The sequence below is a fragment of the Capricornis sumatraensis genome, chromosome 16, assembly GCF_032405125.1.
Source record: "Capricornis sumatraensis isolate serow.1 chromosome 16, serow.2, whole genome shotgun sequence".
Taxonomy (NCBI): domain Eukaryota; kingdom Metazoa; phylum Chordata; class Mammalia; order Artiodactyla; family Bovidae; genus Capricornis; species Capricornis sumatraensis.
The window spans coordinates 16,401,900-16,429,014 of record NC_091084.1 but is presented as its reverse complement, the minus strand read 5'-3'; the positions used below and the strand labels follow the sequence as shown (position 1 = coordinate 16,429,014).

Sequence of the window (27,115 nt, the reverse complement as noted above, 5' to 3'; positions counted from 1 at the left end):
TATGTAACAGATTTTTTCTGAGGTTGGAATTACTTTTATTGGAGCGAGAAATACAAATTTTGAACTGTTCACTTTACAAGGTCTAGTAGGCAATGAATTTAGGAAAGATGGTTCTCGTTTTTTGATTTGGGTGTTTACTTTTTGTTTTGGTTTTTGGTAATTATTTATACACAATCCTTTTGTTAATATCTGTACCGTGTTTGGTAGTACTAATAAAATTTGTTTTGAAGATCATAAGTTTATTTGCTCATGGTTTATATGTTCCTTAAAATGCTTCCTAATCATTGTTCTTTGAATAGTAGTTAAATGATAGGATTCTCATAGGTTGTATGGAGATAAAAGGCTCTCTGTGAAGAATAATACTTAAAGTTATGTGAATATTCATGGTGTTTTGCGAGAGCTTTGGTGGTATTATATATTTTAAGAATTGAAAGACACCCTATTTTCCAGCCACCTCCAAAACTTGATGTCAGTTTGCCCAAAAGTTTGGAAAATGCATGTGAACAGACTTTCACAGCAGAGTAGCATTGATTTGAGAACCTAGCTTCTGGTTCTCACAGCTGTAGTGTGTGTTTTGTATTTGCTTTCTTAAATCAGCTGCAAAATTGCATGGCTTTTATTGTAGAAATACAGTCCACCATTTTTAATAAGAATAAAATAAAATATGGTTATTTTGATGGCCTCTGTTTATCCCAGAAGGCATTGTACTGTATTGTAAATATTCATTGTTCATTCTTACTTTTCTGGACTCAGGGTATTACGAGTATACTTTATAATCATAGTTCCCCAAAGGTAAGAGTTGAGAACCTAGTTTACTGTGGCTATTTGAATAAGAAAATGAATGTCAGCGTTTTGAGCAGCTAGGAGTCATATCTTCCACTTGAGCTTTTCCCACTCTGGGTCTTTCTACCAACACTTCACCTACAACAAGCAAAAAAGTATCGTGCACTGAAAAATCATCATGTAAAACATAATCCCAAATTGAACAACATGAGAAATGACAAAATGATGTACATGTGGAAATAGTAAAGTTTTATAGTTAGGTGTTTGATAAGACTTCGTGTTTTCTAGTAGCTCCTCCCTTTTTCCCCCCTACCTGAATGTAAAATTGTTGAGATAAGGACTGTACCTTATTTTCTTTCTGTATTCCCCCGGAATTTTGCGTTTTGATAGATACTTAGGAAGTGTGTAGCTGACTGGGAATAGACTAATTTAGTCACTTTGTAGCAGTTCCTGATACAGTAAGAAGGTAGTATTTACTTTTCTGAGTATATATCTTACAGTAGGTATTTTTAAAAGAGAGTAGTAAATTCATTGTGAGTACCACATTTAAGTATTTCTGTGGAGCAGTTGTATTCAAGTTATGTGAACATTATTTCCTTTTTATAGTATTTGGCATATGGCTACATTTAGACATGTGAAGCACTTTAAAAGTTTTATTATTTTTGAGTAATGATTGAATTCTGTTGTGTATGATCATTGACTTTTATTTCTTCTTTTGTCGCTATCAGTGGAACATAGGTATATGTACATAATATATGTGATTTAAAATTTTGAAAGGTAATTTCGCATTTTTATTTTTCAGAACATCTTAGCAGAACCATCAAAGTCTGATGGAAGTATGGTTCGCCATTCCTCATCTCCATATGTAGTATATCCACCCGATAAGCCTTTCCTTAACAGTGATCTGCGACGCTCCCCAAATAAGCCTACATTTGCCTATCCGGAAAGCAACAGCAGAGGTAATAGAGCCTAACAAAATAGGTGCTGCCTTTGTGTGTTTGTTGTTGTTTAGTTGCTCAGTCGTGTCCGACTCTTGTGACCCCATGGGCTGTAGCCCACCAGGCTTCTTTGTCCATGAGGTTTCCCAGGCCAGAATACTGGAGCGGTTTGCCTTTCCTTCTCCAGGGGATCTTCCCAACCCAGGGATCGAACCCAGGTCTCCTGCTTTGGCAGACAGATTCTTTACCACAGAGCCACCAGGGAAGCCCTTTGTGTGTTTACTCAGTGCTTAAAACTCTTAATTTATGTTTTCCATTTATTTTAAAATTAAGTAAAGTCCCTCTTCCTGTTTTGTGTTTTTTAATCTATTTAGTTGCAGTAGGTCTCAGTTGCGGCATGTGGGATCGTTGGGGCATACAAACTCTTTGTTAGGGCTTGTGGGATCTAATTCCGTGTTAGAGAGAGAGAGAGAGAGAGAGAGAGAGTGTGTGTGTGTGTGTGTGTGTGTGTGTGAGAGAGAGAGAGAGAGTGTGTGTGTGTATAAGAGTGTGCGCGCGCATGCTTAGTCGCTCCGTTGTGTCCGACTCTTTGTGACCCCATGTACTGCAGCCCTGACCAGCGATCAGACCTAGGCCCCTACACTGGGGGTGTGGAGTCTTAGCTGCTTTACCACCAGGGAAGCCCTACCCATTCCTGTTTTTAACCTACTCAAAATACTTTGTTTTTTCTTTTGTTCCCTGAGTTAACATCATCATCCACCTAATCATCAGGACTAAGTGATGAATTATCTAGGACTGCTTTTTTCATTTCCAGCACCACTCAGGAACCAAGCCTTGTGTTTTGCTTCTGAAATGCCCCCCAAACTTACTGGTTTTGTCTCTTCATTCTCATTGGTTGGTTCAGGTTTTCATCATCTGTTGCACTGATAATTGTTATACAACCTTTACTCATACCCAGTGAACAGCATTGCTGCCACTTGCTGTTAGTCATCGTCTCTCCCACTTTAAAAGTTTCAGCATCTCTCCATGCCTTAAATAACACTTGTAGATTTCTTATAACCTGGACTGTACCTGCTTTACCAGTTTCATCCCTGTCAGCTCCTCCGTTCTTCCTTACCCACACATCCTTTGCTCTACTTTGAAATATGTTTTTGCCCTGAAACTTACCATCTGTAATAGTTTTCTTGCTGCCTTAACAAATTGCCACAAATTGAGCAGCTTTAAATAACCAATATGTACTGTCTCACAGTTTCTGTAGGTCAGAAACTTGAATGACCTCAGCAGGGTTCTCTATTTAGGGTCCTGCAAGGCTGAAATCATGGTGTTGACTGGCCTGCGTTCCTTACTGGAGAGTCTAGGCAGCACCTTCTGCTAGCTCATTCATGTTCTCGGCCAGTTCAGTTCCTTGTTGTTGAGGTTCACTGTCTTGCTGACTTTCAATCAGGGCCAGTCCGTGTTCCTAGCAACTGTCCGCATTGTTGCGCTTTTCTTAAGGTCCCCGTAGGAATGGTGGGTCAAGGCGCTCTCATACTTCAGAGCTCTGATATCTCCTGTCCGCTTTTAAGGGTTCATGTGTTTAGTTACGTTGAGCCCACTCAAATCATCAGAAATAATTTCATTATCTGAAAGGTCCATAGTTTTAATTACATCTCCCAGAGTCTTTTTTGCCATATAACAGGTATTCAAGGCTTCTTGGATTAGGACATAGGCCTCCTTGGGTGTCCTTTCTGCCTGCCATGCCAGCCACATTGTTGACAAGCACTTCTCATGCTGTACCCTCTAGTGAAATTTTCTGTTGTAGAATTATACTCTTTCTCTGAAACCGAGGTTATATATTTCTTCTGAGAAGCCGCCTCTACCAACTCCCTCAACACATGCCTCTCTCTGTCTCCTCAGATGTCTCTTCTGAACCCGCTGGGCCTTTGTTCATGTCTCATAGCCCCACACTTTGTTTGGGGGCTGATGGTTTCTGTCTCTAATCATCCTGTGTTAAAAGTCGTTATCACTGGATTGGTACCGAAAACCACAGTAAAACTATAATGGAGCTTACTGATTATCCTGGGGCATTGCTAAGTAGTTCATAACACTACATTCTGAAAGAATAAAAGAAACTTACTGCCTTCCACATTCTTTTTTCTCTTGTTTACTTTCTTCTTCTTTTCTTTTCTCTGCCCTCTCTCTTTCCTGAAAGCCACTAATTACTCACAAGAAGAATTTAGCTTTATTATGAACACACTAGATAAAACCCTTGCCAACTCTTCACTGAGTAAATTTGCCTTGTTTAATTTTTCTTATTCTTTAGTAATTTGCTTTTCTCTGAACTTTAAAAAAAAGGTTGCTTTCTTTTTAATATGAATGTAAAGATCAGAATTAGATATAATATCATGATAGGTTTGATATCTTATTCTTAGACTTTGTGTTCCTGCTAGAACTCCGGCATGTTTTTGTGTGTGCTTAATTTTTTTAAAAAGTATTACTAAAATTTAATTGAATTTTGCTCCACTGTTGATTTCAGCTGTTTGTTTTTTGCTTTTTTGGATGTTTGAAAGTTATACAACTTTTGTTATTTTTCTAAATTGCCAGTCTTTAACTGCTATATTCTGATGAGTAGCACTTTATCAATTGCTTTATCAACCATTAAATTAGCAATTTCTTTATCATCATCTTTGAGATACAGTGTCTTATAAGATGTTTCTTGGTAGAAATCCTTAAAAAACACTTAGATTTTTAAAATTCTTAAAAGACCTCAGATTAAATTTATTTCAGCAAACAGTTTCAAGGCCCCATTACAGGCTAGAATTTACATTCATAACCATACTTGGATACTGTTATCTACCTCGTACTCCATTATACAGTCAGTGCATAGTTTACAAAATAATGTTACTGTAAGATTAATTTTTAAGATATTTGCAATGCATTTCTCAGTTGAAACAAAAGGGTGCCTAAACTAATTTGCAAACACCTGTTTAACCCATATGTGAATAAAATATAACACTTCTTTTATCTAGAAATTCATTAGTAATATAATTACCACAGCACGAATGATTAAACACAATTTTAAAACATGAAAAGAAGAAAATGCAGTAACATTTCAGACAAAGCAAGTATATTTCATGTAAACCTCTCAGAAGAACTGTATAAGGTGGTTATATTGAAAATGACTGATGAAGAAACATCTCAAAAGATGGTCACTTTCACATAGGCAGTATCACAACCATTTCCTCTTCCCACTTTTTCCCCAGTTTGTTGAACGAACCTTCAGATATTTACTGAATGAGTGAAGGCTTATTTGGAATAGATATTCACTATAATAACTTTTTCTTTTCTACTTAGTCAACGTTTTTTTCTCACTAATGCTTGAGAGGCGGGAAACTAAACCTTTTTTTGTTTAGTTATGGTTTAGCATTTTCATTAATAAATTACAATTCACTTTGCTATCTGAAAATCACTTTGAAAGTATAATTTGACTAATGCCATGGAAAGAGATAATTAAACTGTTCTTGTTGTATTCTAACATTAATTTTAAACTTCAGAAAGAAATGAACAAATTTGGAATTATTACTGACATCAAAAAATGTACTATGACAACATCATCCCAAAGACTTTCAGTATAACTTATAGCTCATGTTATTCAGTACGTTTCAAATGATAGTAATGTGACAAATGGCTTAGATGCTTAAAGCTAGATAAGTAGCTGTAAGGCAGTTCTTCCAGGCCAGTGCCTTCTAACCTTTAATCACATACCGTAGTACCTATGGACAGTAAAATGGTAATATATGTACAGCAGGCTGAGATAAACTGATGGGGCTGATGGCAGGTAATCTGAGGTCTTTGCTTGTCCCAAAACAAAAGATCTTTTTGTTGTTATTCCCCATAGAAACAGAGAAAAAACATCTTGATGTATCTTTTACAAATTCAGTGATATTGGGACCAATAAAGGAGTCAAATTATAGCTATTCTCTTAGATACTGATAACAATTTACAGTGCATCTGATCTCCTTTAAAGTGTTGGTTCTTAGATTTTTATTTATTTATTTTTGGTCTAGGAAACCCATTACTTTTGTATATAAGATTTTCAGTGACGACTATTTTCCCGAATTTAAAAAACGTACTACAAAGAGTAACATTCTTTTATTTTACACTATGTAAATCTCTTATTTCTGGCTTAATAGAAGACAGCTTAACTTGGATATCTACTTTTGCATTCCACTTATGATGATAAATTATTTTGATTAAAGTGTGTGGGAAAGAAAATCTGGCCTTGCACAGGCATGCAGTTGGGAAAAGAGTAAAATTTTAATACCCTTTTAACAATTTGTGGCTATTCTTCCTTGATACTTCATCGCAACTTGACAAATAATAGTTTCTTAAAATTTTGTTGCAATGTGGATTATGAAAACAAAGGTTTTTATATTCTGGGACCTTGGGACCATCTACACTGTTGCAGATTAAATTTAAGATTCAGAAGCAGTTATAATTACAACTGTTGTTTATTACAGTGGCATCTGGAGAAATCCACATTCAGACTTCAGAAGTTTTTTCTCCTGGTCACGCAAAACACACTTCTTCCTCCAGCAGTAAACTGCACAACTAGGCTTAGAGACAAGGGCTCTTATCTGGAGTCAGTTCCACAAACACTTTGTGCCTGCTTGACCAATCATGATATTTACCATAAAGCACATTGTTTATATAGCCTAGGCAGACTGGTACAGCAGGATTCAGTGCCCTAGTCATACAAAGCTGCCTTATCAGTTAGTAACCTAGAGAACATTCCAAAAGTCAGTTCCTAGAAGTTAAATGTTCAAGCCTGTAAACTTTTTTTTTAGTGCCTTTCCACTGAAATCCATTGGTTTTGTTTTGAACGTTGCGTTGCTCTTTAGCCATGCATGATCTTTTTAATTGTATTGACTTATCCACACTTTCAAAATCTGATGTTTCATTATACAGTATCAAAAAATTAATTTGCTAGTATCACTGATCTCAGTAGAAGAAAATCTTGATATTGGGGAACTATAACTCTCAGAACAGATAACTTTTCATTTTTCAGGATTTTAACTTTTACTTGAATTTTATCACTGACAGTAGTTATTGTCAGATCTTTGAAGGCCCAGGTCATTCCAGAAATTCAGGACAAGCTCATTAGATTCTCGGAATGACTACTGAATTCCTTACATCTAAATAGTCTTGGTCTAACAAAAATGCTTTCAAGATAAAATTGGTGTTTCCTTGAAGGAAATGGTTTTTGTTCAGTTCATAACTCAAACATTCATACATCAGGACAATTGGCCTTTGTTATGTACTTTACAGATGTGTTATGTATTTTACACAATATTAAGTGGATGTGTACTCAAGGCTTGAGATTGAGATTTGATTTTTACTGCTTTATCAAGGGCAACAAACACGACTTTGTTTTTGTTACTGGGAGCAGTGGTGAAGAGTACAATGCCAAAACTATATAGGGCCAGGACCTTGATTTGTGCTAAAATTAACAATTTTACCCAGCATTGCTTTCGCATCATCTTTACAAATATCAACACAGTGAAAAGAGTAAATATTAAAATCTCAGTATTAATAGTATAATGGGAATACTAGTGATCTCACAGATCTCACAAATACAATGATCTCACAGACCTGGTAATAAGCACTGCCCCCTCCACCATATGGCCATATGCTGTGCTTTGAGAACCAACATAATAAAGACTATGAGTACATGCAGAGTAATGTTTGTTTCTGTGAGTATTTTTCATCAGATGTAGGAAGAGTAGATAATAGCTTCTCTTTCCAGAAATTAGATAGTAGCTCCTTGAAAGCAAGGACTTGTAATTTTCTCCTTTATCTTACAGAGTGTTCTGTAAATGTTTGTTGGATTGAAATTTTGATCAGAAATTAAACTGAAGCAATGCCTGTTGGGATGGAGACTGGGAGATTTAGCCATATTTTTGATGTGGGCAGTGAAGAAGGAGCAATCTTTGAATCCAAGATTTTCTGTTGTGGATAGTGTGATTAAGACAGATTACAGGAAAACTGGGATCTTTCCAAGAAAGATAATTTAATTTTGGCTATATCAAATTTGAGATGCCTGTGAGTTAAGTGGAGGTGACTAGTAAGCACAGGAAAATAAAAGTGAAGTGTAAGAGAACTCTGCACTGATGAACTCAGGCATGAACAGGTATACAATAGTGAATGATGCCATGTGTATGGAAGGATTTCTCTGGAGAGAGAGGGGGCAAAGGGTACTGGAAAATAGCACTGTTTAAATGGTGAACTAAAAAGTGGAAATAGCCAAAAGGGTAGAGAGATACCATGAGAGAAAAACAGTAGGGAAATTGAAAAATGTGTACTAGTGATTTGGGTCTCCCCCTCACCCTACTTAATCTATAGCAAACGTGCTGATGCATTAGTGATAGAAAGAAATATTCTAGATAACAAATAGACCCAACTTTGTTGTTAATGAGGTGATGCTGAGATCTGCTAGGCTTAATCCACCCCAAGTTATGAATGAGTGACAAACTGGGATTGTAATGAGGAAAAAGTCTTTGTTTTTTTAGTGCTCCTAGATGTTGCTAGAGAGTTTTCAAACTTTTGCATGTTAGAATCACCTGAGGATCTTCTTGGATCTATAGCTTTCATTCCAAATGTTCTTTGATATTTTTAGTTTACTTGTTTTTATGTGTTATGTTCTGGGCATTAGGATTTTTTAAAGTTCACCAAATAGTACAGGAGAAAATGCAGCAAAGGAAGGGAATCGCTAACTGTCTTAGGCAAATGGAATGAATTATAAATTAGTAATAGGAGGTTTAATCCTGTTAGGTAAAGAATTCAAGAGGTTGCTGCCATTTGTTTCTAATTTTAAATTAATCATGGAGACTTTCCTGGATATGTTTATTGAACATTATCTGCGTACCACCTATGTACCATACAGAGTAGGTAGCATTGGAGTTTCAGTTATGAATAATAGGTTCTCTCTTTCCAATATGGAGTTCACATTTCAGAGATGATTAAGTAAAGTTTAAAGAGAACTCAATATCTGTCTTTAATGCTAAGGTTTCCAGTTTTCTCTCATACTCAGCTATCCAAAATGTATTTAATATTTCAGATGTGTGTTCAAGGTTACTGAGGGTGAAGAGGATAAAAAATTTATATCTAGTGTTTGCTGTGAAAGGTCTGTTTGTGAAAATAAAGCAAATATGTATGACATTATATTTCAGTATGTCACTCTTCCTTCTTTCAGTGTTTGAATATCCTTCTTGTTCTAGAAATGTATTTCCCACTATATCCCTTCCCAGTAAATATATGAAGTTAAAAAGCTCTGAATTTTTCGTTATTCATTTCTACATAAAATATTTTTCACTCAAGGGTCTTTCTAGGTAATGTAGTCATTTGAACATAAATGACGCAGTGGTACCAGAGCTCACTCACATACTTTTCTACGAGAAAAGAAAAACAAGAGCAATCATTTCGTCACCTAGAATGTTTTTCTATTAACTCTTAAAGTGAAGATATAATGTAAGTTATTTAGTCATCTGGATCAGAAAATAAATGGATGGAATAAAAGTTTGTCATATTTCTTACATGAACTCTTTCTGTGTACAATTTCATTTTTGACATTGAAAATGTTTTCAGGGATGTGTGTGCATATAAACTTAGGTTTTTATATATTTTTAAATATAGGTCATTGGTAGAATAAAGTCATTTTTTGTCTTCACGGTACTAGATTTATTTAATAAAACTTAGAATGGAAAAAGCAGCCAATAAAAACTTAGTTATAAGAAATTCCCAGTATGAAATTAGCTTTGGCAAAGAGGAATCTTTTTGGTTTACAAACATGCAAGGAAGGATTGAACAACCAAGAAAAGAATGGCAGATACACAGATGGGCTTTAAGAGCATTGGAAACCAGGTACTCAGACATGGCCGATACTTTCTCTCCATCTGTTTGTTTGTTTGTTTGTTTAATTCTTCTAGCTAACTTCACTCTCTAGCCACAGACTCACTTTTTCCACATATCGGTAAACATGGCTACTAATACTTGAGTTTTAAGTTGACTTCACCTTTTGGACCAGAGTCCAAAAATCCCAAGAAGAGAGCCGTTGTCTGGGCTTCATTTGAGTGCCCTTATAGGTCAGTCAGCGGTGGCCAGGTTTGTGAGAGGATACTAAACGGACACTTCAGTTATAGTTGTAGCCATGTTGATGTAAGAGGAAATTGCTGAGAAAAGAGGTGAATAAGACAAACGAACAGTTCACTATACTTATAGTAAAATAAAGTAATGAGAAAACCAAGGAAACAAAATTAGAAAACATAAAATACAGTGAAAAAATAGGGCAACCTTTATTACATATGATGACAAGTGTGACTGTGTTTGAAAAAACAACTCAAAAGTCAATTTATGCTCAAACAAAATGACACAGATTAAAAGTGAAAAGTTGGCAGAGACAAGGAACATAGCAAATAAAAAGGATGATGACAGCATTACTGTCAGAATAGTGTCATAGACAAATAGCAGTTTTGTATAACAAAAGAAGTAAGACCCAGCTTTAAAGCAAGAAAGGAAATACCTAGGTGCCAGAAATACAGTGAATTTAAGGCTGAAAGCCTCAGAGACACTGATAGTCTTGATATCATATAAAAGCCTTAGGAATTAGGGTACAGTGGGGGAGAATGGCATCACTGACTCGATGGACATGGAGTTTGAGTGAACTCCGGGAGATGGTGATGGACAGGGAGGCCTGGCGTGCTGCGATTCATGGGGTCACAAAGAGTCGGACGCGACTGAGCTGAACTGAGGGCAGAAGTTGGGATTTTAAATCCAGGTAGCAACTGTAGATAAAAATAGGCCCAGATGAAGTGACTTCCTTTGGTAGTCTAATTGGAGAAAAGGAACTGGAATAGCCCAGCCCCCTGGCCTGGGAAGGAGGCTGTGGTAGAAAAGTCCCATGTGGTATATCAGCCTAGGCTTGTTCTGTGTGCTCTGCTAAGAGAATACTTGAAGACCTGAATAGAGCTGTGCAGTGTTCCTCAGTGGAAACTTTAATACTATGAATATCACTTAAAAGAATAATGTGTGAGAAGTGTACCTTTTAATAGAAGGCTTCACTCAGATAAAGGATGGCCTCACCATGTCAACTAATAATAGATTGTAGAGCTATAAAAATAGGAAGTGTGGAACTGGTACAGAAATAGACATTAGTGGAATAGAAAGTTCATAGCCAAGTATGTACAAAGATGGAGTTCTAGAAATGTACCTATAGATTGACATGGAGAAGTACTAAACTTATGGATTGTAGTAGTTGGAAGGAAATTCATATAATCTTAAATACTTCTAATTATCAAACAAGAAAAGAATGAAAATAATTGAGTATTGTTAACACTGCTGTATGATACATAGGAACTTACAGTTATATGAAATTCATATATCAAAATATTTAAATTTTTAATAGAAATGTAAAATAAAATAACTGGAGTACCCTGGATTTCTTAATCAGAATGGCAGTGACATTGTAATTAATAATGGTCTGTATTGGCAAAGACAGGTACTTCTGATAAAAGTGTAAATTGATAGACATTTTTTTTAAGGTATTTTGCTCTATTCAGGAACCTTTAAATATGAATATTCTTTGATCTAATAACTTTGTTTTTCAACTCCTAACTGATCACAGGGAAATAATCTCTTAAGTAATGACCAAAATTGATAGTCATTATCTCTTGCTAGTAGTTCTTCGTTGTTGTATTTGCCTGCTACAGTGAATATGCATTATAATTAGAAGCTTTTTGAGGGGCAGAGTGCTTAGGGTCTTTTGGAGATCAAAAAAATTGTCCTTTTTGTGCTTTTATGTGTGTGCTCAGTCACATCTGACTCTCTGCAACCCCGTGGACTAGCCCGCCAGGCTCCTCTATCCACGGGATTTTCCAGGCAAGAGTACTGGAGTGGTTTGCCATTTCCTTCTCTAGTTTTTGTGCTTAACTGTTTTTTCCTCTATAATTGGATTCTGCATGTGATCTTACTAGTAAAACAAAAGATTGATAGTTAATAATATGCCTTAGCACAGTTCATGGCTTTTGTATGATTAGCTAAATATTTTTACCATTTTATAAAATCCTTGAAATGTTTTTACCGTGGCAGAATTTCAGAGATTCACAAGATGTCTTTAAATAGATTTTTTGAAGCAACTATCATGTGATCCTAATTAATTCCCAGAGTTATCCTCCATCAATTTTATTTTTTATTTAGATGAATTTATTTTTTTTCAGTAAGCTTTTCCATGGATAGTATCTTATAGTATCCATATTTGTATTTGACAGCTATATTTTCTGCTCTGAAGAATCTTCAAGATAAAATTCGACGTTTAGAACTTGAAAGGATTCAGGCAGAAGAAAGTGTGAAAACCTTGTCTAAAGAAACAATTGAATATAAGAAAGTATTGGATGAACAGATACAAGAAAGGGAGAATTCAAAGAATGAGGAATCAAAGCACAATCAAGGTTTGTTTAGTTATGAGGGAAATAAAACACCATCAAAATAAGTATTATGAAATTACTCTTTAAAAAATTACCCTAAAAGAAATTCCACATTAGTGTTTTCTAGTGCTTAGTGTCTTCTAGCACTACAAAACTGCATTATATTTGAGTGCATTTTGAGGAACAAGTGCTGATGTCCTGCATTAAAATTATTATCTGAATGCAAGGCCAATTAGACTAACATACAGAAAGTGAATGACTTAGGTCCTCTGAAAATGCTTCCAGAGGTACTGGAAAATGTTTATTATATATACTGTAGATTCATGTTAAACAGATTGTTAAACTGTCCTGTGAGTGAGCTAATTTCTGTTTTTCTTTTTAGAACTGACATCTCAGTTGTTAGCTGCAGAAAATAAATGTAATCTTTTAGAAAAACAATTGGAATACATGCGGAGCATGATAAAGCATGCAGAAATGGAGAGGACATCTGTATTAGAGAAACAGGTTTGTTACTTCACAGAGTCATTCTCAAGAAAAGTTAGCTATGGAGAAAATCAGGTAGATATAAAGACCTTTTTACTCAGTGAGGACTAATGGTGCTGTTACAAATAGTCAGTTCTCTCTCTCTTAAAAGGTAATAGTACCTGTCATTTTGAAGAACTGCTAGTGGAAGCGTTGGGAGAAAAGTAGTTTTTTTTTTTCTTTCAGTAAAGCTGTAGAGAAGAGTTTGCTTTTTGGATGACCCTCACACACACTCACATATCCTCTGTAGCTTCTGCTTTGGGACAGTATAATAGCCCAGGACTGAAATTACTTGGGATCAGTTATGGTGTCTGAAGATTTGATTGTTCTCCTTCATTGTTGTTGATGTATTTGATAGAGGTTTACTTATATTGGAAAAATACTGTCACTTGAGTTTTCAAGTCATGTTAACTTCTTTGTACATTATAAAAAGCATAAATAAGCATATTATGTACCTCTCTGCTTCTTGTATTTTGTTTAAAAGACTCAAGTCAGGAAGCGTGTTTCAAAGTTCTTTATACTCTGAAAAGCTCTTCACAGTTGTTACTTTAGCAAAAATATTTTGTTCTGTCATATCAAAGGTATTTTTATTTAAGTAACCTATACATTTGTGAGAGAACATCTTCAACATCAGCCTAAATATATTTTTTAAAACATGCCTCATTTTCCTATTGTAAATCTAGAATTTGAATTAATCATGAATACTTTTTTAGCATCTTAATTTTGTTATACAGAAATGGAGTATTTTGTTGAACACTCTGCAGTGTGAAAGAAATTGAATGCTTTCCACCTCAGTTAGCCTTTAGTCATAGTTGGAGATATTAGACCTAAAAGAAATACTTGATTGCATGACAGTTAAAATTCTCTTAAATAGAGAATGTTTCAGCAGTTCTTTAGTGTGAATTATAGTTCTCTTTACTGTGCCATTGAGTTTATTGTGACCTTATATTCTTGTTTCCAGTTGGGTCTAACATTTTTATGTGATAGTTGGAGTGGGGAAGGAGGTGATCTGCCACATGATTGGAAATAGCCAAGCATGTTCAGTAAGCAATATAGTAATTCTCTTTATTAGGATATTTCAGTTCACAGGTTAGAAAACACCTATAAAATGGTAGTGAGATGTCTTGACTAATACATCTATTATACATAAATATGTCTTTGAATTAAGCTCTATTTTCATCAGTAAACTTTTAATAAGAATGGTTCCAGTACTGAAAAAACGTGATTTGTGGCAATTTTTAGCTTAACGTATTCTTTTAAGGACAGTTACTATCCACTAAGGTGGGTAGGAGGCAATTGGTAGCTCACGCAAATTCCTGAGAAATGTATTGCTTTGTATTACTTTGTCGTATTCAAATTTCTGTTAGTATGATGCCTACTGCTGACTTGTATATGAAGATAAACTGTTCAAATGGTTAGTGTTTTGACTTTTTATGTGTATACTTCAATTTAGCATATTTCCACTTCTTATTCTAGCTTATCCTGTGACTGATAGTCACTAAATCTGATAGGTGGTCGTCTTCAAATCTTTAACTATAAACCTCAGAAAAGAAAAAAATGATGGATGCTTTGCATAGAATTCAGAGGAAGTGTTAAATGGTAGATACCAATACCATGACTGTTGCCTTAATTAAAACTGTTTAAGAAAACCAGACAAATTACAAGTATTTGTGTGCAGCCTGTGTGTCGTGTGAATACTGTCAAGAGTATTATCAGTGTATAGAACCACATGTTATGATGGTATATGATAAGATTTCATCTGTATTTGTTAACATTTCTATGGTTTCATCTTAATACTGTTTTCCTAGAATTTCTCTGCAGTATCTAAGTAGTTCTGTGAAAAGACAAGTAGCCTATTATACTCTGTAATAGTTTTTTCATTTTTTGTCAGATTATCATGCTGTATTTTCATGCTGTATTTAATATTGTTTCCCAGGTCTCCCTGGAAAGAGAACGACAACATGATCAAACGCATGTTCAAAACCAACTTGAAAAATTGGACCTTCTTGAACAGGAGTATAACAAGCTTACCACAATGCAGGCCCTTGCAGAAGTCAGTGAAAATTTCTTCCTCACCAGTGCATAATATTGGTTCTTTTGTAAAATTGGTCATTTTGTAATACTAGATATTTTATAGGAAAAAAGTGACCTTATAGCAAAGAAACATATAGGAGTTTTCTTTTTAGGAGGAAACATAAATTTGGAGAGAAAGTTCACATTTTGCAATAGTAGTGTACCTAAGGAAGTTCTTTTTGAAAATATTGACAGATGAAATGTTTTTCAGTATCCGTAAGTCTTGTGTCACTTTAAGTTTTTCTCTGAGCTAATTTTACTTTTAATTGATTCATTTGGGAAGTTCTTAATACCACTGAGACTGTGAGGTTCCAGATGCAGCAGCTGTGCAGCCTACAGGCCTTCACACAGAGGCTGTGCTCTTGGCCATGGATGTCGCTCATAATTCTGTGAAGTCTTCAGGCAGAGTCATGGACGCTGGCAAGCCCAGAGCCATCACTAGGGTGAACTCACAGGCTTATGTTTACCATGCTAAAAGTTTATACTTACCTATGTTGCTTATATTAAAGTTTTGCAAATACACATTGAAAGTCTTTTCACTATTACCACTTTTCATATTTTTATCACTAGAAAAAAATGCAAGAGTTGGAAGCAAAACTCCGTCAGGAAGAACAAGAAAGGAAACGAATGCAAGCTAAGGCAGCCCAGGTAAGTTGAAATGTCAGCAGGTAAGCGCCTCACATTTCCTGCTATTCTTTATATATAAATAGATGTAGATGTGGACTGCCTTGACTATTTATATTTCAGAATGGTCCAGTATATAAATTTGCAGACTTAGCTTCATGTGAAAAATATAAATGTTTTTATAGGCAGATAGTAAACGCTGAGCAATTCTTTAGGGTTTTTCCAGTTGTAGACTTTTAGCCAGCTTTTTTTTAATCAATAGACTAAAAAATATCAGAATCTATACACATAATCATATAAAATTTTACAGTCATATAGAGCTTCACATCAGTCACCTTTGGAAATGTTTGAAATCCTCATTCAGTATCCCGTCTTGTAAGAGCTTCTCTTTTCTGGTGGCCTCCAGACAGCAGGTCAGTAGTGAAGGTAGTGGGCTGCCCAAGAGTTGGTGACCTGTACTAATTCACTAAAGCCACCATATGAGGAAAATGAACGCTGCTCATTCCTAGCCCTGGATTTTTATCCCATGCAGTGGTCGCCAGGTAGGATAGGTGAAGCAGTGTGATGATCGGAATTTTTCTCAAAAACTCAGACAATTTTGTTTCATAGGCAGGTTTGAAAACCACTGTTACAAGACAACACAGACAGGTACATATGTATATAATTATATTTGTTAAGGAAAAGTTGAAAACAGCAGCCCTTTTTGAAATCCTTAGTAGTTGCTTATGGAATTTCTACTGTATTAAATTAATGTAGTTACTAAACTTCTAGAGAAAAGGGCTTGATTACATTCTCTGACATACCTTCCAGTTCCTTTGGACATAGATTTCCAGTTCCTTTTTCTTACATTAAGTGTATGAGCTTTTAAAAGAGGAAGATTGTACTTTGTTGTCCAGCTGCTTTGTGTCTAGCACTGTTGTACATGTGGTGTGTGAAAAGAAGAAAATACTGAAACTTCGGTTGAGTTAGAAATATTGGCTTTAACTTGTTAGATAAAATTTAAAGACCAACCTCAAATAAGGAACTAAAAGGAGCCAGGCTAAGTGAAAGGACAAATTATAGGACAGTACTTCAAGATAAAATGAGAGAGTGGTATTGATTTAAAATATTGGACAAATGTTCACAGATTGACTCAAGACATAGTTACACAGCTGTGATGTGTTTTTTAATCTGTACTGTATGATACTGCTATAGGTTTTGTATAGGCGTTTACATGGCATTGAATCATAACTTTTATTTCTTCAGTATTGACTTTAGGCTCTCATGTTTTTCCTAGTTGCAGACTGGTCTAGAAGTAAATAGACTTATCTATGAAGATAAGGCAACTTCATGTGTTCCCAATACAAAAAGAATTAAAAAAAAGAAGTCAAAACCACCAGAAAAGGTATGAAAAAAGAACCGTGAGGTACTGTTTATTGCTTGACATAGTTTATGTGAAAGTACTCATAAGCCATGTGGTCCTTCAATCTTGGATGAGTAAATCTGTTTCATTCTAAGTTTCTTCATTGGGAAAATGGGGATAAGTAATACCTACTTGTACATTTTAACCCTAACAGTGAGATAATGAATATGAAAACATTTTAGAACTACATAGCACTGCACAAATATTAGTTATTATTCAGTATTGCATTAATTACCCTGCTCTTGAAAGTTTGTGTGTATGTATATACATATGTACATGCATATAGACACACAGAGAATTTCTCTACTGAGACTGTAACTGCTGTTTCGTCAGGTACTATTTTTTTCTTTCTTAGCCTTTCCTTAGGGTAAGATATGTGTTGACAAGTATTATGAGGAGCACTGGCCGTAATGCCAGTAGAGATAAAACAAGCAGGAGCCCAGCAGTTACATGAAGTTTCAGATTAGTCTTATATAGGCAGCTCTTATCGTCATGTGAGTAAAATTGCTTTCTTTTTCTTCTCTTCCATGCAGAAGGCTTCTAGGAACTATCTTGCTGTACAGCCACACTATCGATTATGCTTGGGTGATATGCCATTTGTTGCTGGAAAGGTGAGATGGTTGAACTCTGAATTTTTTTGTACAACTTAGATCTTTGAATTAAATCCACTCATTTGCCTGTATACCTATAAATGGTGAAAACTTATTCTGCTTTTTTACCAAGGGATCCTAGTGTTGTAAGAAAGAGATGGAAGAAAGTTTTATAGGACTGGGGTGCAGGGGGAAGCCTCGGTGGGACACTTTAAAGCAGGTGAAGTGTATATGGAAGGAAGTAATGAACAAAAGCAGAGACCCTGGTTTGGTGAAGGTATGGTTATGGATAGGAAAGGAAATGGGAAACTGTATATTTCTAGCACTGGAATTTTCATATCAGCCCTGTTGATTTGTATTTAGGTATTTAAGTGAAAAGAAGTCACGTCCTCTTTGTCTTCATGTGCTTATTAAGGATTGATTCTCCAAGAAGCTGCCACAAATAGACTTGAATCTTAAGTTCCTTTAGTGCTTAAAAATGTGGAGATGGTAATTTTGTCAAATATCAGCAAGTACTGGGTGATTTCTAAGAAGTGCTTAACATTGTGTTAGTTTATACCACTTTTTTCATTAATGTTTGTGTTTCTGGTTGTTTCAATACCTTGAATACCCAACTCTAGATAGTGAGTTTGAGAGGCTTGAGGAATAAATTTTACTTATTTATTTTAACCCACAGTAAATTCTCAGTGAAAGCTTGGGGAAGGAACAATTTCCTAGCTTTTCCACTTGTCCTTTATAGATTTGCCTGGCACAAATCATTCCTTAAAAATTTTGCCATTGGCTGTCCTTTACCCTAAATTTAACCTCTTCTTGGATTGCAGATATCTTTTGACCTACGTTTTTTCTTGTATCTGTTGCTCCTAACCATGGTTCTGCTTTGCCATAGAATCTCTGAGTTGGGTTGGAAACAGTTTCTTAAAGAACGACCAGCTGTATCAGAATCATTGACTATGTATTTGAAAAAGCAGATTATGAAGTCTTGACAGAAATCTACTAAATCAGAATTGTTTAGGTATGGAGCCTAGAGAGTATATTTAATTGGTGCCCAGTCTCAGTCTGATGTTCAGTTATATTTGGAACCCATTTAATAACAATTCCCCATCCAGTGTTTTCATTATGTAAACATTCAGCATAATGGTCCTAGACTCTGTCCAAACACACTACTGATGTAACCTCATTATACCTCAGACAGCCCTTCACGTTTTTATAAGGCTTTACTTGGAAATGCTTAAGTGACATGAAATATGTCGTCGTGAATTCTACTCAGTGGGGTTTTCTCTGCTCTCAGGGATACACATGGATGATGATGAACTTTTGAAGATAGCTTTATTTTTATTCTTACCTTCTTCTAGGTTACTAAATCTTTTTCTTCAGCAATTCATAAGATGTGCTTTGTGAGTTTCTTAATCACTTCATCACCCCATTCCTTCCTAAATCGAATATAGGCCTCTCAATTTGTGACTAGCGCAGAATAGAGTGTCATGTTCTGGAGGTCTGGGAATTCAGCCTAGTATCGAATTCATGTTACAGCGAAGCCATAGCATCCCTTTCACTCATTAGTTCCAGAGTCAACTAAAGTTAACTTTTACTCAGGTCTTTTACTTAGTCTTAGGATCAGCCTTTCTAGGTCCTATATTTGTGGAATTGACTTTTTTACACAGAATTTTTAATTAAATGAAGCACTATAGGAATTGATTCACCCTTTGCCAACAAAGGTCCAACTAGTCAAGGCTATGATTTCTCCACTGGTCATGTATGGATGTGAGAGTTGGACTGTGAAGAAGGCTGAGCGCTGAAGAATTGATGCTTCTGAACTGTGGTGTTGGAGAAGACTCTTGAGAGTCCCTTGGACTGCAAGGAGATCCAACCAGTCCATTCTGAAGGAGATCAGTCCTGGGTGTTCATTGGAAGGACTGATGCTAAAGCTGAAGCTCCCAATACTTTGGCCACCTCATGCGAAGAGTTGACTCCTTAGAAAAGACCCTGATGCTGGGAGGGATTTGGGGCAGGAGGAGGAGGGGACGACAGAGGATGAGATGGCTGGATTGCATCACTGACTTGATGGACGTGAGTCCGAGTGAACTCCGGGAGTTGGTGATGGACAGGGAGGCCTGGCATGCTGCGATTCGTGGGGTCACAAAGAGCCATGGTAGATTAGAATCTAGTTCAGTTTTCTGTTGTATTTGTATTATCCCCAAATTTAATTTGCTAACTTTGCTAATTCCCTTTGAAGTCATTAATACAGAGATTGAACAGGGCAGGTTCAAAGATAGGGTTTTTCAACCCAAGGTCGTCTTGTCTTTTTTCAACTTTAAAAATTTTAATTGGAGGCTAATTACTTTCCAGTTTTGTAGTGGTTTTTGCCATACATTGCCATGAATCAGCCATGGGCGTACATGTGTCCCCTCATCCCAAACCCCCTTTCCTCCCCATCCCATCCCTCTGGGTGGTCCCAGTGCACCGGCTTTGCATGCCCTGTTTCCTGCGTCGAACTTGGACTGGCGATCTCTTTCACAGATGGTAATACACACGTTTCAGTGCTATTCTCTGAAATCAGCCCACCTTTGGCTTCTCCCACAGAGCCAGTATAACAGTGTTGTGATAGTTTCAGGTGCCCTGAGGTCTCTAGAAGTAATAATTTGTACTTTTTGTGAAATATTATTCAAACAGCTAAGAATGTGCTGTCAATTTGAGTATATCCCAAACTGTCTAGTGTGAAGGCCAGTTATTTTTATTTATACATTGTCATAAACTAATATACTTGTAAAATGCAATAGAAGTTAATGGCTAGAAAAAAATGAAATTTAAGACAGAATACAAGTTCCAGTTTTTTCATTTCTAAATTCAATAGACATAAAATTATCTTAAGGAGAGTCAGAAAAGTAACAGAAGAAAGAATTTCAAAATTCTTTAAGCTTTTCTACTTCCTTTGTTTTTCCATGTGAATTTTAGAATAAACTTCTCTACCAAAAATATGTATTGCTGGGATTTTGATAGAAACTGTATTAGTTCAGGAGAATTGACATCCTTGTTGATAGCCGTGAGAATGGTGTATCTCTTATTTATTTAGATCATTGATTTCTTTCATTAGGCCTTTCAACATATTAGTCCCATACCAGTTTTTTTATATTTGTATTAAATTTTTTTTTAGCAGTTGTGAATTGTGTTGAGTTTCAACTTGTTTCTACATGATCATTAGTAGTATATTTGGACTTTGTATGTTAATCTTACATTCTGTGACCTTGAATTCACTTATTAGTCCTAGGAATTTTTTTTTATTATTATTTACTTAAGCTTTTCTACGGCCTCACTGACTCCATGGACATGAGTTTGCGAGAACTCCGGGAGTTGGTGATGGGCAGGGAGGCCTGGCGTGCTGCAATTCATGGGGTCGCAAAGAGTTGGACACCACTGAGCGACTGAAGTGAACTGAATTAACTGAAGCTTTTCTATGTAAAAAATGATGTCATATGTAAATAAGGATAGCTTATTTCTTCCTTTCTAATTTGTGTACCTTTTTACTTTTCTCTTGCATTACTGCACTGGCTAGGATTTCCTGTATCATGTTGTAACAATGATGAGAGTGGACATCCTTGCCTTTTTCTGTTCTTCAGGGGAAAGCATTCAGTCTTTCACCAATAAGTATGATATTAGGTTAGGCTCTTTGTCTATGCTCTTCATCAACTTGAGGAAATTTCTCTCTGTTCCTAGTTTGCTGAAAGTTTATACCCTTAATGGGTATTAGAGTTTTTCACATGCTTTTTTCCAAGTGATACTGATTATGTGGTTTTTCTTTCTTACGTTATTGATATGCTGGATTCATTTTCAAATACTGAACTATCCTTGCATCCCTAGAATAAACCCCACTTGGATGTTGTATATGAATCTTTGTATATTGTATACAAACTCAGTCATGTCCAATTCTTTGTGATCCCATCGACAGTAGCCCACCAGGCTTCTCTGTCCATGGAATTCTCTTGGCAGTAATACTGGAGTGGGTAGTCATGTCCTCCTCCAGAGAATCTTCCCAACCCAGAGATTGAACCCAGGTCTCCTGCATCGCAGGCAGATTCTTTACCACCTGAGCCACCAGGAAAGCTATATATATATATATATATAACTAAATTTGATTTGCTACCTAACCATAAAAACTAGGGTAAACAAAACATCTGTTTAACTTAGCAGAGTGGTTTGCAAACCTGGCTGATCAGAATCAATTGGCAAATTTTAAATGTACATTTCTAAGCCTTGACCCTGAACTGATTGAGTAGGGAGTGCTGCCCAGGAATCTGCATTGTAAACAATCTGTCTAGCTGATGCTTATGGAGCCAAGTTGGCGCAACTGTCTGTTTATGCACTGAAATTGCACGTTGAGACAGTTGTTTAGTATTCAAAAACAAAGAAGTTTTGAGAGGGCTGCCAGGTTTTTCCTGTTATTTATATGACAGACATGAACTTAGTGCTTCCTACTAGAGGATAGCAAAATGAATATGGTAACAGTCTCTAAAATCTGGAAGTACTTAACACTATTTCATAGGTGAAATAGACATGCAAATACACTTAACAATCTACTCTAATAAATGCTGTGATAGAGATAAATGCCATAGGTCATCCGAGACTAGACCAAATAATTAACTGGAGGTTTTAAGAAAGTCTTTACAAATCATATAATGAACTGTGCATTTTTCTTTTTAAAAATTGGCACATGAAAGAAATGGCATGTGCAAGTACAGCTTATTAAAAGAGTGGAGAGCAGGTAGGACAGTGGGACATAGAAGTTGTAGCTCAGTGTCCACAGGGGCTTGATTTAGAGTCAGCAGGCCTAACGTCAGAATGTGTTAAATAGGAGAAGAACATGACGAGAATAATAAGAGGGGAACTGATAGCACTATGGAGTTAAGAGACGGGGAACAGGGGGAACAGACAGTTGGGATGTTCTTCCATAACTGACAGAGGTGGGCATGTAAGCCACGTGCATGACAGTAGGGTGGAGAGTAAGAGGCAGACTGGAAATGCGCTTGTAATGTTGGAAGTTTGTATCATAGGGTTTTCTGTGGGGAAGGACAGAGTCTTTTTACCCAGGTTAGGGGGTAAAAACATTTTTCCAGAAGATGTGGCTTCAATTACTTCTCTTTCCTTCAGTCCACCAGCCCCAGCCATGCAGTGGTAGCCAATGTTCAGCATGTCTTGCATCTCATGAAGCAACACAGTAAAGTCTTGTGCAACGATCGAGTAGTCAGCAGTATTCCTTTGGCAAAACAAGTGTCTTCACGAAATGGGAAGAGCAAGAAGTCAGCAACGCCTCCCTCCTCTAGCAGCGTTAATGAAGAGCTGTCTGAAGTCCTACAGACTTTACAAGATGAATTTGGGCAAATGAGCTTGTGAGTTTCACTGTTTGTTTGTTTGTTTTTTAATTTCATTTAATTCTAAAACCTCATTTTAACTTCTTGGTGACTTTAATAATTCTATCATATTTAAATACTTCAAGAAATATTTACTGAATACAATCATTTTACCAACCACTCAACAAGTTACTAGGACTTTAACAAATAACAGCTCTTCTGGGCAAAGTGTCTCCTTTTTCTATTACTGTTAAGTGTTTTGAAGATCAAGGTTTATATTCAAGTTTTTTTTCCTTGTTTGGGAGCTTGTTAATACATTGTTATCTAAACATAACTGATAAGTTAGGAAGTGAGTGAGTGAAGGACAAGAATCCTTCTCTGCACTTTCCTTTTCTACATTATGTAATGCTCTGTGGGGGAGATAGATGATTAGTGCTTTAACTTTTTCCTTTGCATCTGGTACCCTTTTTGGACTTCTTTACTATCACTAATAATAGGGACATTTGTTCTGTTTTTAAAAATGGAGTCACTTTTTAATGGGCAAAGCAGGGATCCCATGGTGAGGGAGGTGTAGTGGACAGCCATGTAACATGGGAAACTAAGACCTCTCTCTGTTTTATATAGTGATCACCAGCAGCTTGCAAAACTTATCCAAGAATCACCGACTGTTGAACTGAAAGACAACCTAGAGTGTGAACTGGAGGCATTAGTGGGAAGGATGGAGGCAAAAGCCAATCAAATAACTAAAGTTCGAAAATATCAAGCCCAGGTAACTGTTTTCCTTTATTCATTTCTAATGATTAAAAAACAAGAGTGAAACAGAACAAAAAAACCCTTTCCTTCAAATATATTGATGATATTTATCATAGTTATAAGAAATATTTCCTTATTATAGATACTAATTCAGTTCATTAGTTATTAAGAATTGGTGTTAAGCAGGCTAGGAAGACACTGTCTTGTAGTCTGTTTTAGTAGATTTTATCATCTGAGATACATCTTCCAAGTACTGAATTTTTTTTTTCATTTTATTTTTTTACTTTACAATACTGTATTGGTTTTGCCATAATATTCTTACATCAGTGAGATTTATCCATCTGTTCGGCTGCACTGGGTCTTCATTGCCTTTGGCGGGTTGGGTGCGTGGGCTTCTCGTGGTGGTTGGCTTCTTTGGCGGAGCACAGGCTCTACTGTGGGCTTCCGTGGTTGCAGTGCGTGAGCTCAGTGATTACGGTGTGCAGGCTCAGGAGCTGTGGTACATGGGCTTAGTTGCCCTGAGACGTGGAATGTTCCAGGAACCAGGGATTGAATCTGTGTTCCCTGCACTGGCAGGCAGATTCTTAACCACTGGACTACCAGGGAAGTCTGTTTTCCATACATTAAATTTACCTTTTTCTAATTGAACACCACCAGCAATTTATTTTAGCCAACAGCTAAAGTGAAAATAAAGCTCCCCCTTTGAAATTATTCTAAAAGAGTGATAATAAAATTTAAAAATCCTTTTCATAGTACTAATATATAACCATTACATTCTATCTATCCAGAACATGCTTCTCTCTGCTCAGACTAGTTTCAAGAATGCCTTTCTCCTACTCATTTATTTAAAATCCTTCTTGTCTTCCATTACCCGTGTGGGAGTTTTTTGCCTCCTTCTTGACTTCCCCCGAAACCTTCTTGCTTCTTACATACCCTGTTCTGCATTTGGCAGCATTATCTTAACTTCTGGTATAGCACCAGAATTGATGTTTTTCATCTTGTTTACATGTTTTTATGTCCCTATACACTAGTACAATAAGTTTTTGAAGGTTTTAAAGAAAACCAGGGGGAAAAAATATATATGCGTTTTCATTGGTATGAGAGTTGAAAATACCAGTTTTTCCAAGCATATGTTTTTATTAATTTTTCCTTTTTCTTCCTTGCCTTGTTTTTTTGGCATAGCTGGAGAAACAAAAGTTGGAGAAGCAGAAGAAGGAATTAAAAGCCACCAAAAAGACTCTTGATGAGGAAGGAAACAGCAGCAGCCATTCTACAACCACAGGGACCACAAATAAGAAGGACTTTGCCAAACCGAGACCTGGAGAAAAAAGCAGGAAAAATCTTCAGTTATTGAAAGATATGCAATCCATACAGAATTCATTACAAAGCAATAGTTTGTGTTGGGATTACTGACTGGTACCAGGTCATAAATTTTATTCACATAATCTGTACCTCATCAATCAGATACTGACTTTCCAGGTCTCATGTTGGAATTAATTAGTAGCAGGCATTTAGGGACCCAAGCTTCATTACACAGGCTTCTTGTGCTACATATCACAACTAAATGTTTAGCCATCTAAACAGAAACTGGGGGTAGTTTTAAAGGCCAAGAAGCCACACATACTCTGTTTCTTTGTTTGAGATGAATTTGCTGTACTGAGATATTGCACTTTGTAAACAAATTACCAATTTTTTACTTGTGGGTGTGATTATTTTAATAGTTCTATTATATAAGTAAAATTAGGTTTAAATTATCGAAGTATGAGGCTATCCCATAGGCAGTATTTGTTTGAAAAGTCTCATTTTTAAATCTTCCCTGGCATGAATCGCCTGCTTTTGCTTTTCAATACAACCATTAAATATGCTCCATTTTGACTACTGATGGAGGTTTTCGATATTTAAATATTTATACATATTTAAGAAGATAGCTTTATTTTGCTTTTTGACGTTACAGACATTGGTCAGTATTAAATACACTTGCATTGATGTTAATTCACCATTAAAAATTTTAAAGATGCATTCATTTTAAATCAGTTAAATGTGAAGATCACAAAAGCATTTTTAAAACTATAAACAAATTGTTAATGATGTAAATGAGGTTTTGGAATGAAGAGAGAAAGGGAGGTGTTGTAAAGTATATACATATGTATTTTTAGATAATACCTGTTTGTAATCATGCTATTCATTTCAAGGCATTATGGTTTTTAATCTTAAACTCAAAATCCCTTGGTTATTTAATTTTGTGTACAGTATGAGTGCAGTATTAACTGTACACATGTAATTGTCATTGTTAATAATGTGAATCATAGTTTTGAATAGTTCAAGACTTGTTAACTTTATAAATTTGACACTGAAATCAATAAAGCAGCTTTTTTAAGGAAACACTGAAATTTTCCTTAGCAGCCTGTTAATAAAGGCTTTATTTGTTGTAATCTCTCAAAAAAATACATTTTTAAATAGAACATTAACCTCTTACAAGAAACAATAAGAATATATGGTATTTAATACATAATTTGCCTTTTTCATGCTTACATAGAAACCAGATCCAACAAAACTGAACTGTCTCACAGTATATAAGATACTCTTTGTTGTTGTTAAGTCTCTCAGTCACGTCTGACTCTTTGCAACCCCATGAACTGCAGCACACCACGCTTCCCTGTCCTTCACTATCTCCCGAGTTTCCTCAAACTCACGTCCATCAAGTCAGTGATGCCATCCAACATCTCATCCTCTGTCGTCCCCTTTTCCTCCTGCTTTCAGTCTTCCCCAGCATCAGGGTCTTTTCTGATGAGTCTGCTCTTCACATCAGGTGGCCAAAGTATTGGAGTTTCAGCTTCAGTCCTTCCAATGAATATTCAGGACTGCTTTCCTTTAGAATGGACTGGTTGGATCTCCTTGTAGTCCAAGGGACTCTCAAGAGTCTCCTCCAGTCCCACAGTTCAAAAGCATCAATTCTTCGGCACTCAGCTTTCTTTATAATTCAACTCTCACATCCATACATAACTACTGGAAAAACCATAGCTTTGACTAGACAGAGCTTTGTTAGCTAATGTCTCTGCTTTTTAATATGCTGTCTAGGTTGGTCATACCTTTATTTCCAAGGAGCAAGCATCTTAATTTCATGGTTGCAGATTTTGGAGCCCAAGAAAATAAAGTCTGTCACTGCTTCCATTGTTTCCCCATCTGTTTGCTGTGAAGAGATGGGACCGGATGCCATGATTTTCATTTTTTGAATGTTGAGTTTGTAGCCAGCTTTTTCACTCTCCTCTTTCACTTTCATCAAGAGGCTTTTTAGTTCCTCTTCACTTTCTGCCAAAAGGGTGGTATCATCTGCGTATCTGAGGTTATTGATATTTCTCCCAGCAATCCTGATTCCATCTTGTGCTTCCTCCAGCCCAGTGTTTCTCATGATGTACTTTGCATATAAGTTAAATAAGCAGGGTGACAACATACAGCCTTGATGTACTCCTTTCCCAATTTTGTGCTAGTGAACACATTGACTAGACATTAAGGAGATTCCTTTTTGCCTGGGGTTGAAATGGAGTTCTAGGATTTTATCTAGACAAGCAGCATGAAATGCAGTGGCTCTGTGGTCACTAACCGTATTAGGCCTTTTACTGCGTTGATTATG

At 36.1% G+C, this 27,115-nt stretch overlaps 1 protein-coding gene across 2 annotated transcripts; it reads left to right on the top strand.

Annotated features, from left to right (window-relative positions):
• The first annotated feature begins 1,600 nt into the window (after positions 1-1,600).
• CEP57 (centrosomal protein 57) lies at positions 1,601-25,852 on the top strand. Of its 2 annotated transcripts, XM_068988686.1 has the most exons (10): positions 1,622-1,742; positions 12,023-12,202; positions 12,561-12,682; positions 14,637-14,753; positions 15,344-15,421; positions 16,674-16,781; positions 17,333-17,410; positions 22,532-22,770; positions 23,356-23,500; positions 24,667-25,852. In XM_068988686.1, exons 1-10 carry the CDS (start codon positions 1,622-1,624, stop codon positions 24,895-24,897), a joined length of 1,419 nt encoding a protein of 472 aa, XP_068844787.1. In that variant the 3' UTR covers positions 24,898-25,852. The 2 variants fall into 2 exon arrangements, with proteins under 2 accessions (XP_068844788.1, XP_068844787.1); XM_068988687.1 differs by lacking the exon at positions 17,333-17,410 and having other exon boundaries at positions 1,601-1,742.
• Positions 25,853-27,115: the final 1,263 nt, after the last annotated feature.

What these genes read in the sequence shown, in the direction of transcription:
- CEP57 (XM_068988686.1), top strand. Translation starts at nt 1,622, where the DNA reads ATGGTTCGCCATTCCTCATCTCCATATGTAGTATATCCACCCGATAAG. An exon ending in CATCTGTATTAGAGAAACAG is followed by an intron (nt 12,683 to 14,636) that starts GTTTGTTACTTC and finishes ATTGTTTCCCAG; the next exon opens with GTCTCCCTGGAAAGAGAACG. An exon ending in AGTCAAAACCACCAGAAAAG is followed by an intron (nt 16,782 to 17,332) that starts GTATGAAAAAAG and finishes TCTTCCATGCAG; the next exon opens with AAGGCTTCTAGGAACTATCT.